The following is a 12,781-nucleotide window of genomic DNA, read 5'->3' as shown; positions in this document are numbered from 1 at the left end:
GGGTGGAAATTCACCAATTGTCAAGCCTCAACAACTCTGGTGCAAATAACATACTGGTCCACAAATTTTTATCTGGGTATAAAATGCAGGAGAATTAGGGCACTCTAAAAATCTGAAATGGTAAAAGCCTAGCTCACTGAATGCCAGAGGCTTCTATGAAACACAGAGGTCCAAAAATCTGTCCAGACCCATCACATTAAAGCTTCTAAGTACAGGGGCTCATTACCCTGCCAGCACTAAGTAATTCTACCAAATAAATGTGGGCTCCTGCTTTGCAAAAAGCGACGTTCAGGACTGATCTTTTGGCACTGACAGGAGGACGGAAGAGGGGTCTCTCCCAGGGGCAGACTGGATGTGCCATTCCTCCTCCTCGCAGAAGCGGGGAGAGGAGACCAGACGGACTCTGGCTCAGAGGGCAGAGCGAAGGTCACACGCCCTCTATCTAGTCAATCAACATTTATGGGACGTCGACGGTGTACCAGGCACTTTGGGACACCAGGGGAAGGAAGTCCAATTTCCTGGGCCCAAGGAATCCCGAGAAGGGTATCAGAAGACAGTATAAGGTGCTGGAAAGGCTTTCTCAAAAGAGTCGATGCTCGATGTAGGCGTGGCCGCTGCCAGGTGGACACAGGTCAGGGGATATTCCAAGGACAGGAAGAAGACGCAAGCTAAGGCCTTACCCCAAACCCAACTCAACCGACCACCTGATCTGCTCATTTCTTCAACTCCAAAATATCTCCCTCGCCAAATAAACCAAAAAAAACACAACAAAATAAAAAACAAAAAACCCCGAACAAACAAAAACCAAAACACCCTACAAAATACCTCCCAAGTGCCCCCCTCCTTCAGGGTCACCAGCGGACGGCTCTCTTAGAGCAGAGTCATGGCTCGGCTTCTGCTCTCGGGCCCTCAGTCCGCTCCCCACCCAGCAGGCAGGGCCGACTTCTCCCTGCTCTTAGGACAAAGCCTGCGCCAAGTCCTGCAAAGCCCCCAGCGTCTGACTCGCCCCCACTGCTCCTCCAACTGCAGACGCCGCTCTTCCCGTAGCCACGCCAGCCTCTCCTGCCTCTCCCACAACACACTTGCTGTGCCCGTGCCTGCGGGGCTGGTCCCCAGCTCTGGGCTCGGCTGGCTGGGGCGGGGACGGCTGTGATGGGGCAGGCCCCGGAGATGCCAGACACAAGGTGCTCCACAGTTCCTACTGAATGCACGAGTGAATAAGGACCAAGCAGAGTGATCTGGATGAAACGTGTGTGGGGGTCTGGGAGCCCCCCATTCAGAGCCCACCGCCCTCCTTTCTAAGGCAGCCCCAAGGATACCCTAGGTGTCTGGGGAGCGGTATGAAAAGCAGCAGCCACTTCTGGGGTCCTCTCGCCAGGAACCCCGGTGATGACCCGGGAAGCAGGGGGAGAAGCAGGGTCCCACCCAGAGCCACAGTACCTAATGGGGTGTTGAGACAGACACACTGCAGATCGAACCAGTAGTTCTCCACGTCCTGCATGGAGTTCAGGACGTACAGACGCCTTTCGAAGGGCCGGCTGCTGTGGGCCAGGTTGTAATGCGGGTCACAGATGGTGGTGTCAACGATGACTGCGTTCTTCTTCAAGAAAATGAAGACCTAGAGGAGACACGTGGACAGGACGAAGAAAGAACCTCAGAACCGCCGCAGGTCAGCCGCCCGGAAACCTCTGCCATCAGGAGCGCCATTCACTCAGGCGTGAGAGACGTTACCTGGTCTTTATCCTGAAACTTTTCCGTGGGGCCGAACTGCAGCAGCCCCATGTGGCACAGCCTCTGAAGGTTCTCCACCACAGAGAAGATGTAACGTCTGGGAAAAGGGGGAGGGGGGCTCCAATCGCCGCGAGCTCAGCGGGGGTCAGAGGGTTGTACACTTGACGGTCAGAGGGTCGCACACTCGGCTGAGGGATGCCACTCGCTCGTGGCCACCCCCTTCCAGCTCGTGGGCGCTGGAGGACTGGCCTCAGGCCAGCCCGGCGAGGAGAGCCCGATTCTGCCCCTTCCCAACACCCAGCCAGGGCAGTGGAGTGTCGATCCTACATGGGAACTGATTCTCAAATGCAGGAGGCAAAAGGGAAATCCCTCCCCAACACTTGCAGTCTCTATTGGCAGGCTTTAGGTTCTTTTAACCTTGAAATGCAGAAATAAAATTGACCAGCCTGCACCTCCTGTGCCCCTGTGCTTTATCCACAAGGCTCCTAGGCCCGCGGAATGAAGGAGAGCCTCGTGTCTTTATGACCTGGCAGGCAGAACCGTTCCCACTTCCTGGTGAATGATCACTCAGAGCCCTCGCTTCAGGCGGGCTGCCGGACCCTCGGCCAGTCCGCCTCTATCCCGAGAGCCTCACCTCTTGTACAGGAGCTGCTGCCGGACGGGCCTGGGCAGAAAGCGGATCAGCGTGTGCTTCTTCAGAGGGTCGTTCAGAAACTCCTCAAGGTCGTCTACCTAAGAGGTCATATTCAGGATCGGCTCACCCTCAAGGCCAGGGTCAATGACGAGAATCATGCAATACACGCACCACTTACTGGGCAGTGGTCTCTCTGTACCCATTTTCTCCTTTTGCTGTCTTTATCGAATTTCTAAAACGTCTTTATGGTGACAACACAATTACTTGTCAGTCTTTCAATCTGTCTGACTGCACTAACTCTAAGAACAAGTCTTTAAAGTATTCCCCTTGACCTACCAGACAACCCTATGCCTGTCCGACCCTCTCCCTACCCAAGCATCCCACATACCCTCCCTCCACGTCCATCCATCTATGCACCCGCCCATCCACACATCCGATCTGCCCACCTGTCCATCCATTCTTTCCACCATCTCTCTCCATCACCTATGCTCCCTTCCTTCCTTCTACGCACCCATCCGTCCATCCGTCCAACCATCCATCCATCCGTCTGTCCGTCCATCCGTCCGTCCGTCCAACCGTCCGTCCGTCCGTCCATCCGTCCGTCCATCCATCCGTCCATCCAACCATCCGTCCGTCCATCCGTCCAACCATCCGTCCGTCCGTCCATCCATCCATCCGTCCATCTGTCCGTCCATCCGTCCGTCCATCCGTCCGTCCATCCGTCCGTCCATCCATCCATCCAACCATCCGTCCATCCGTCTGTCCATCCATCCGTCCAACCATCCAACCATCCATCCGTCTGTCCATCCGTCCATCCATCCATCCGTCCATCCCATCTTTTCCTCCCACCCTCCATCCTTGCATCCAGAGACCTGCCAAGTCTCGAAGCATTTTCCCTTGACTGGGTGAACACAGGTTTTCTGGCCTACAGCTCAGGGACTAGCGCCCGCAACAGCCCCAGGAGCCATCAGTACCTTGTAACTGACTTGCACAATCTGAACAAAGATGGAGAGAGGCAGGCAGAGAAGAATGTCACTGACGAGGGCCCAGCCGAAGCCGAAGTCCTTGTGCACTGGGATGGGAGGGACGTAGCGTCTCCACGAGGCTTCGTCCACATACACTAGGAGAGAATCGGGGTCAGCGCACAGGAAACGTCCCACTCATGGCGGGGGCATGACATCGTCCCAGCAGGTCCTGACTCCCTCTCATCACGAACTCGGGTAAAACCCTTCTTGTCAGGCTGGAGGCCCCCGGGTTGAGGAGGTCTAGATTACGACTTTCTTTTGATCAGGGCACCGTGGGGATTCAGCCAGTTCAGATGCTCAGGAGGCGGCGGCACTAGGACTCCTCTCAGGATGCCACTGGGCGTGCCCGCCTTGGGAGCACCTCACCTTTCTCCGTGGGGGGCTCCACTTCGGTCTCCAGGATGGTTCCATCTTGCCGGTCCTTGGGTGGGGCATCAGAGGAGGCCCCCAGGTCACTTCTGGAGGAGGGCGGGACTCCCACCCTGCCTGGGTCCTGTCTTCTCCTCGTACTGCCAAGGCCCGGCTTGTCCCCCAGGCGGCTGGTGGGATGCCCGTAGATTAAGTACCACAGAAACACGTGTATTGCCCGCAGGCGAGGCATTTTGGGCAGAAATCCTAGAGAGCGGCCGAGTCCTGGAACTGAGGCGAGACAGCGGGGGGGGGGGCAATGCTTGAGAACTCCCACCGATGCGCTCCAGAACCACCGAGGGCCGCCACGCCCCACGTGCCAGGGAGAGAGCACACATCCTTACTCTCACCGAACTTACTTTCCAGGGCAAAGGGCACAAATAACAAGATACTTACAATCACGTATCAGAAAACAAAGTGAGGAAGGGGGAGGGGGGCCGTAATCTCACCTAGAGGACAGGCAAGGTCCTCAAGGGGGCAGGACGAAGGCACGCAGGTACCTGGGGATGTGCCCTCCTGGGGACAAGCACAGGCGCTGGAGACACGCATGTGCCCGGCACGTTCAACAGAGGGCCAGGAGGCCGCAGTGATGGGCGCAGCAAGGGCGGAGGAGGGCGCAGCAGGTGAGCTGGAGTGTGCCGGAGAGGGCCTGCCAAACCTCCACACACGGCACCTGCCCCGGCTTGATGGGGCTGTGTAAAATACCCCCATTTCGAGGTTCTTTGAAAGCATCCTGTTTGTTGACACAAATGAAGTCTTGCCCAGCTTTTCCCGGGAAGAGAAACCAGGTGAGGGGGCAGGGAGCCACAGGAGCAGGGAGAGGACGGGTGGCCAGGAGGCCCTCCTCCACCGCCATGCCCGCTGGAGGGACACGTACACCGTCTTCTGTCTGCGCAAGTGCGGGCACTGGTCGGCCGCACCTGCTTCTGCCTGGGACAGCCTCTCAGGGCCTAAGCCCAGAAGACGGAAGGCAGGCTGCACTGCTAGGACAGGATGAGCAGAGAGGGAGGTCACAGATGGCCTCTTCTGCTTCAAACTGCAGGTCTCCGGGGCCATGTGCCCCCAACCAGGACATAGTCTATGCCCTGCCGAGTCACCTCTGTCCTCCTCTGCCAACGTGCATGTTTATGGCCAGGAGAGGTGTGAAGCTGCAAAGCGCCCCCCGCCCCTGCCCGGGCCTTCGGCACTTGCCCCACGCATGTTCACGTTGGGCGGCCTGGTGGGGGCCCAGGGAGGAGGCAGCCTTGTCAGAGAACAGACTCTGGGAAAATCATACGAATGTTCAAAGTCCTCAATGACCGTAACTACCAGGAGGGGTATGAGGTCAGGAGAAACCGATTTTCTGTAGCTTAGTGAACATTCCAGCCCACGGACACTGAGCAGAACGAACTCACCTTTATGACTAACTCCTCATGTTAGGTACGACCTGGCACAGTTTCACCCAAGCCTCCTGACAGCCCTGTGAAGTATGCAGGGCAAGAAGCATGCCCACTGTGCAGATGGAGAAACTGAGGCCAGCGGCGGCCATGGTGCCAGCACCTCCATGACCCAGCTAGCGATTGAGACCTGCTTCTTCCAACCACAGCCCCATACCAGAATGTGGCACGGCAAGTGACTCAAACGTCGCCGTGCAGACACCCAGGGTGCGGTGCCAGACACCCACGGGGAGCCGCTAGTTTACCTATAACAGGGCTGTAATTTTTGAGCTGGGTGATGCCCATCTTCTCATCGGTTTTCTTCACCCGTCCGCTTTCTGGTTTAGAGGAAGCATTCGGCTGAGAGTCTCCTGATCCACTTGGACCCTCTTTTCCTTGACTTTCCTCTTCAACTTCTTGAGGTGCTGGAGGCTGGGGCACCTTCACCCTGCGGTTCAAATACAAGGTGAACAGCATGCTGGGAGGAGGACTGGGAATGCGGACACGGTCCGCCCTCGGCAATCCGACGCAGCCACCGGACCCTGGAGTTTCCACCTCCGCTGCCTGTCGAGGGCAGGCAGATGATGTGAATGAAAAAAGTGTGTCGGGTCACTGGACATTCGGGAGTGACAGGGGCTGTGGGGACCTGCCGAGGGCACCCCACCTACTGGCCAGCTGCTACCTTGAAAGAAAGGTAGCCAATGTGCTGGGTCCTCGGACACTTTCAGAAATGCCAGAGACCTGGGGCGCCTGGGCGCAGCTCGGTCCTCAAAGCATCCGACTCGTGACTGGCTCAGGTCATGATCGAAGGGTGGTGAGATCGAGCCCCGTGTCAGGCTCTGGGCAGCAGGCAGCCCCACAGAGATTCTCCTTCTCCCTCTGCCCCCTCACCCCTGCTTGCATGTTTTTAAAAAATACATTTAAAAAAAAAAAAAAAGAAGAAGTGCTAGAGATCAGGAATTGATGCGAAAGCCATCAGCAACCCAGTTCCAAGTACATAAGCCACGGTCTGCGATCCCCATGGGACCCTGTGCCTGCCCATCGGCCACGTCCAGCTTAAGCTCAGCTAAGAATTTTCCTCCGGCCCTGAGTTTTCTCAGTCCGTGAGATAGTTTATGAACAAAATTAGAGAAGGCCTCAGAAAGGCAAGTAAGCTCACTGTGAGCCACCAGGAGACCGAGTGAGCTTCCTACTTCACAGGGCCCGAGAGTCAGAGTGCTCTGTCAACACCATTAGGCAGAGTGGAATGAAGAACGTTAGGCCACTTTTTCTTCCCCTTAAAAATCCAGAAATTGGGGGCACCTGGGTGGCTCAGTCAGTTAAGCGTCTGCCTTTGGCTTAGGTCTGGGGATCCCAGAGTCTGGGGATCGAGCCTTGCTACAGGCTCCCTGCTCAATGGGGAGTCTGCTTCTCCCTCTCCCCTACTCCTCTGCTTATCAAGCTTGTGCTCTTTCTCGCTCAAATAAAATCTTAAAAAAAAAAAAAAAAATCCAGAAATTACTCCTAAACCCATGAATACACTGGTCTCGCCTGAGTATAAAGGGCAAAAGTGCTATGGGCAGGGACACAGACCAGACAGCTTGCCCGTGGATTCCCGTGGGGGGCTGCCACTTGCCTATTTGCTGTGCTGGAATTGGAGATCCGGAAACGGACCTGCTCGATGGCACTTCTCACCAGCGGGTCATTCTGGTCCATGGACGGGTGCACGACCAGATCCACCTGCGGAGTGAGAGGTCAGAGTGTCCCAGAAGGGCAGGCGAAATGCTGAGGGAGCCCTAGCTCTGCACCTCGCTTCTCGGTGGGTGCCACCTGTTCTCATTAGCATTTCCAAGAGATGTCTGGGACCAAAACGAAGGGCCATTACGATTTCTGGCATCAAAATTCCTCGAGCTCCGCCACCAGAGACATGCTGCTCGGCTCAGGAGGAATGTCTGCCCTGGAAAGAGAGCCGCCCGCCTGGCAGTCCCCCGGCTGGGCTGTCCCGGCCCCCGGCCTCTGCCGCTACCTGGTGGCCCCGCTCCTGCTACCCCAGTGCAGCTATCTGAGAATTTCCCAGAGCCGCCCGCGTGTGCCGAGAGCTTCCATCTGGAAAAGGTAAGCAGCTTTCATTAATCCCCCCTCGCTGAGAGTGCCATCGTGGGACTCCTGCCAGGCCCGCGTCTAAACCAACTGGCGGAGGATTTAGAGCTTTTTTTGTTCTCTTCCCTCTCCCAGGGTGCTGAAGCTGAACAGTTCCGGTGGTGACCACTGCACGCGTGTCATCTGGGGTGACAAAGGGAAGAGCTCGGTGGAGATGAGGAGGGTGCGAGGGTGGTGGCTGTCTGAGATACGGGAGGCGTCCCGGCCACAGCCCCCGGGGAGCCAGGCCTTTCTTCCACCTCTGCTGCCGGCAGGACAGAGCAAGGTCAAGTCTCCTAGATGGATGGCTCTGGCCAGCAGGCCTCATGTGGACCGTGGCCCAAGGGGAGAGGCGGCGGACGGCAGGGAAGGCGGAGTAGCCCCAGGAGGGGGACCCTCCACCCGCGCCCTGCCAACTCTGTGGGGATTCTGCAAGGCTCTGGTGAGATGCAGTTGGGTAACACCTCGGAACGCTCACACGCACTGAGCAAACACAATGCATTCCCATTTCCCACGGGCAACGGCCCAGCGGCCGGCCCGCTCCCTGACGGCCCAATGGGTAGGACGCAGGAGTGAAGACCAACGTACCCTTGTGTCTGAGGTCTTGGATCTGTGTGCTTACGCCTGGCGCTCTGGCCCACCCTCTCCCTCCGCACCACCTGCTGGACACCAGGGCGGACAGGAGCTGGACACACGGCAGATTCCCAGGCCACTCCTGGACTGGGGGAGACTCTCTTGCCCTCATCACCGTCCTAAGAAGGCCACCCACCCCCTCCTAAGTAACTGGTCAGAAATCTGAGGGGCTGCAGCTGACGAGGACCCCCCCCTCCACGCCTGCTCCAGGAGAGGACGGACAGGCCAGGGGTTGGGGGCAGGGGAAGGAGAAGGGCCAGGCCATGGGACTGAGAGAGCAGACAGGAAAAGGGTGAGAGCTGCCCACCCAGAAGGGCAGAAACGGTGTAAGTCCTTTCTCACGCAGCTCTGTTTCTCACACTTCAAACCAAAAAATAAGATAAAGTAAAAAAGCAGAAATGACCTTGCCAGCTTATTAAGGAAACGCCACATCAGAGCACAGTTTTCTTAAGGAAGAGACTTACGACGCAGCCACAAAACAAGGGTCAGGCAATTCCCAGTGCCTGCCCCTGCAGCACCTGCCCTTGGTCTCTGGGCCCGGCAGGGCTCTCTCCAATTTCTCTGACCCTGAAAACTCTACGCCTTAAGACACATGCAGAGCTGTGGGCTCCAGTTGCTACGGGAATGGCCCCCAACCTTAAATTTCATAGAAACGGATAAACTCAAGACAGATCTACGGGTGCTCAGGGCATCGTGAGTGACCGCCGGCACTTCCTTGGGGGACAGCTCCTCGCATCTCCATGGAAATCGTTCTTGGTGCCCTAGTCTACACCTTCCACCTGCTACTGTAGCTGAGTCTCCACCAGCAGGCTCTGCCCGACTCTGATGTGTCACTCAGGGTGGGCCTGGGCGCCGGACCCCTGCTCTCGGGCCCACACATGCGGCCCCAAGGTCCAAGCACATTATCCTGCCTCTGCGTTTCCAGCCTCCCCAGGAAGCCGGCAAGGCCCCTGCTCCCCAGATGAGGAGGCACAACGCGCGACTGAGTTACTGGCAGCAAGGGAACAAGTGAAATCGGACGAGGGCAAGAGAAGCCCGACAAGGAAGCCTCCGAGAGCAGGAGGCCGGCACGGGGGGCGCCGGGGGAGCCTGCACCTTCTTCTTGATGCCGTCCTGGATGACCGTGGTACGGTACAGCCTCAGGAGGCCCTCCTCGGACAGGTTGCGCACCAGGCGGACGATGGACTTCTTACAGCACTTGGTGGACACGCCTTCTTGCTTCTCCTGGTCCATGATCATTTTCTGGATCCTGGGGTGTCACACAAGAAGCGGTTAGTATTCCCAACAATCTCATCCCGAGGCGGCTCAAGAGAAGCCGGCACTCACGGCAGCTTCCCGTGCTGAGCCTTTCCCCGGGGGAGCTAATGGGAGCTCGTGATTCCTGAGGATGACTCGAGGGGGCGGGGGGACCCTGAATGCCATGATGGAGATCTGTCTTCACCCTGTCTCCATGCTCACTTAACTCCCAGACAGGTGGACCAGGCTCCTGCAGTCGACCCTCAGGTCCGCAGCTCCTTCTGATTCCTCTCCTTGTGCAGCCACCCCCTAGATCTCACGGAGGGGCTGCAGGGACATTTCCAGATCACGGATTACTGAAGGGCAGGGCCAGCAGGACGTGAGGAAGGCCCAGCCGAACCTCTCCTGGCACAGAGGTGGGGACGAGGCCTCAGTTAGAGAATTAGGATGAGGCCCACTGGCCAAGGGCAAGGCTCCTTCTAATTGAGCGGCTCTGACGCTGGTGCCTCAGAAGACAGAGGTGGCCGGGAAGCGGTGGTGATGGTGGGTTAGAAGGACCCCCCACGGGGCACGGGGCCCTACGCGCACAGAGCCAGCCTAGCACACATGCTCTACCTACACCTCTATTTCTGCTCTCACATCCGACCGTATTTGAGCCAAACATCCCACGCAGAGCTAAGGAGAGTTGGTTAGCTGGCGTTACTGGTTGTCCACGCTTCTTCTCTGAGGAAAGAGAAGGGCCCGGCGCCTCCCCCACCTTCCGCTTCTCGCTCCCTCAACCTCCCCGTCTAGGGCCTCGACGCTCCTCAGTGTCTACACTTTCCGAATCACCCGAACAAGTGCTAAGCCCTCCCTCCTACACGGGGCAGCTAGGGGAGTCTTCTGACTCAGAAGCTGCTCGGTCATTTCCGTGACTTGTGACAGCCAGCTGGCCTGAGATGCACTGTGAGCACAGACAGACGGACAGACGGCCCCTTACGTGAACAAGCTCTCGATTAAGCGCAGGTTGGTGACGGCTTCTATGATCAGGTTCCTGCGTTTGAGCAGCCGGTAAGTTTCGTGGGGTTTGTCTTGGCCTGGGCCATGCTTCCCCGTCTTCTGGGAACCGCTGCTCTCCTAGAACAGGGACCGAGAGAGTGAGAACACACGGGCTCGGTGCGGTCGGGGGCCAGACGCCATCCCCGTGGGCGCACTCTGCCTCTTTTGGCAGTTTCTACGCCCACGTTTCAGGAAGGAAAAGTCAAGAGGACCATGTGTCTCTGGGAATATCGGACAGAAGCAGGGGTGGGCTGGGTTCATGCAGGTGCCCCTCGTACGTTAGGATGTGTGCCAAAGGACAGACAAGGGGAGCAGAGAAGCGCTCTTTCCCGTTCCTGCCGAAATGCCCACGGTCCTCTTCCCGGCTCCGGCCTTCTAAGAGTTTCCGTGAACTTGCTCCATGTGCCCTTGGAGCAGATTTGTTCAAGCCCCTGCGTGTCCCAGGAAGGGAGGGGAAATCCTGACTCCAGCGTACTTCCTGCACATCACTTGGCACAAATGAGCACCCCACGGCGGCCCAGGGCCCCTGCGCAGGACGCCCTCCTCACTCAGAGCAGCGCTTTCCGGAGAATGAAAAGAGCCAGCCCCAGATCACTTCCCTGCCGAGGGCTGGGGCGCTTCAGGAGAGGCACGGTTCTTTCCCGAAGGGGGGTCAGCTCAAAAGGGTTCAAGATTCAAGAAGAGGCTTGGGAGAGAGGCCTCTGTGCTCTCTCGCATCGAAGCAAACATTCTGGAGGGGAACCGCATGAGCAGCATGGCCACTGCCAGGGCGGGGGATCGGCGGCTGGAGAGCAAGGCGAAGACATGCTTGGCCCACAGCCCTCCAGATACGGCCTTTGCGCCCTCTTCTCGGCCCACGACAGAAAGGACAGCATTCTTCTGTTACTTAGGGAGCAGCTTTCTAAGAGGCAGAGAAAGAGCTGAGCCAGGTGGCAAGCGGGGGAATTCTAGGACCTGGAGGAAGCGTGTGTGCACTGGAGACATGTGAGCCTGAGCAGAAGGTGCCGTGGGGGTGGGGGTGGGGAGTGGGGAGCAAGGCAGACCCTCCAGAACCTGCTGGCATCCACCTGCTGGCAGGTTTTTTCAGTGCAACACAGTCCCAACCGGGACTTGAGAAGTTATGCCACCTTCGATGAGGAAAGGCCTACGGGTTTCTGGAAAAACCATAGAAAACCTTTGCAACCCCATGCTCCATCGCTTCTGCCGTAAGGCCTGTACCAAAAGCACAGGCCTCCACGCTGGCAAGGGAGAAGCAAGGGGAGCTGCACACACGTGGGTTCTGGTCCCTACTTCGCATCCATCAAGCAGGCAAGTCACTCACTCCCCAGGGGCCTCCCGGGTCTCGTCCTGGCCGAGACCCAACATCGACCTCACGGAGTGTCGTGAGGCCTCAGCAAAAGAGCAGAACAGCCCTGAAAGCCACCCGGATCCCAGCCATGCCCAGCGCAGGCTGCCTCGCCCTGACGCTGTGCTGCTGAGGCCAGGAGGCGCCACTGGTGAGATCCGAGGCACGTGCAAGTGACCAAGGACGGCCTAAGGTGAACTGAATCACATCACGAGAGCCGCGCTCCTGTGTCAATTGCCTTTTTAATCTTTCTAATTACGCTGATGAAAAGCATTTGATTCTACTGCGACCTTAACGCCGCGACCCCCAACAGCATCTGGCCAGAACGTACTGAACAGTTTCGGTTTTCCTTTACCTATTTTATAATTACCTTCCTCTCGCGGCCAATGATACCGGCCTTCCAGCTAAGGCAGGGCTTCTCAGCGCCGGCACTGCTGACGTCTGGGGCTGGGTAAGTCTCTCCTGTGGGCTGTCCTCGCACATTCTAGGAGATTAAGCAGCAGCCCCTGGCCTCACCTACCAGACGCCGGGGGGCCCTGCTCCCCCAGCTGTGACCAGCAAAAATGCCTCGTCCAGACATGTCAGATGTCCCCCGGGAGGCTAAACCGGCCGAGAGCGGGAAGAACTGCTCATCTAAACAACTTTTCCTTCCAAAATAAATTTAAGTAAAAAGAGTAAGTTGTTGGACATGAAAACGCTGTGTCAACAGCAGTGCCGGCTTGCTGGCCGGGCGGAGAGGCACACCAGGCGACCGTGAGCCGCGCAGTGCTCGTATCATTACTGATCCTGCTGTTGTTGCTGTGATTCTCAGGCGCAAACCTGGGAAGGCCAAGGGCCACCTGCCCCCGGCGCCCCCCACCGTGAGCGCTCACCTTTGGGTTTTCGTGCCTGACCTCTTCGATCACAGTTATGTCGCCGCTGCTGTTCTTCATGCTGCGGGAGCTGAAGGACACGCCAGGGTCTGAGGAGGAGCTGGTGTCCTGAAGGCTGTCCCGGCTCACAGAGCTCTGGCAGGGTTGCTCCTCAGCCACCCCCAGGGAGGAAGGCAGCTGCTTCTTCGGGGGGTGGAGGTTTCCGACTTTCCAGCCGCCTGCAGTGAAGGGGTGGTGGGGAGCACGACTGAACTGCGGCCCCGTCGAGGGACAGAGAAGGGCACGTCTGCTCGGCAGCCGGACCAGCCCCCTGCAGGCCCAGGATT

The 12,781-nt window shown here is 57.8% G+C and overlaps 1 protein-coding gene across 3 annotated transcripts in view; it reads right to left on the bottom strand.

Moving 5' to 3' along the window:
* GTF3C1 (general transcription factor IIIC subunit 1) overlaps positions 1–12,781 on the bottom strand; it is a 72,086-nt gene that overhangs the window by 24,047 nt on the left and 35,258 nt on the right. For 2 of the 3 annotated variants that reach the window (XM_032328069.1, XM_032328070.1), the window contains exons 10-20: positions 12,456–12,673; positions 11,954–12,067; positions 10,180–10,316; positions 9,060–9,213; positions 6,829–6,932; positions 5,480–5,661; positions 3,757–4,029; positions 3,340–3,485; positions 2,366–2,463; positions 1,732–1,828; positions 1,441–1,618 (exon numbers count right to left, since the gene is read on the bottom strand). In XM_032328069.1, coding sequence (XP_032183960.1) covers positions 1,441–1,618; positions 1,732–1,828; positions 2,366–2,463; positions 3,340–3,485; positions 3,757–4,029; positions 5,480–5,661; positions 6,829–6,932; positions 9,060–9,213; positions 10,180–10,316; positions 11,954–12,067; positions 12,456–12,673 — 1,701 coding nt within the window. The remainder of the gene's footprint in view (positions 1–1,440; positions 1,619–1,731; positions 1,829–2,365; positions 2,464–3,339; positions 3,486–3,756; positions 4,030–5,479; positions 5,662–6,828; positions 6,933–9,059; positions 9,214–10,179; positions 10,317–11,953; positions 12,068–12,455; positions 12,674–12,781) is intronic. The other variant, XM_032328071.1, reaches the window with a different exon arrangement.

Source organism: Mustela erminea, chromosome 20 (assembly GCF_009829155.1).
Source record: "Mustela erminea isolate mMusErm1 chromosome 20, mMusErm1.Pri, whole genome shotgun sequence".
In the NCBI taxonomy this organism is placed as follows: domain Eukaryota; kingdom Metazoa; phylum Chordata; class Mammalia; order Carnivora; family Mustelidae; genus Mustela; species Mustela erminea.
Note: the sequence above shows the minus strand (reverse complement) of the source record. Positions and strands in the feature narration are given on the sequence as shown.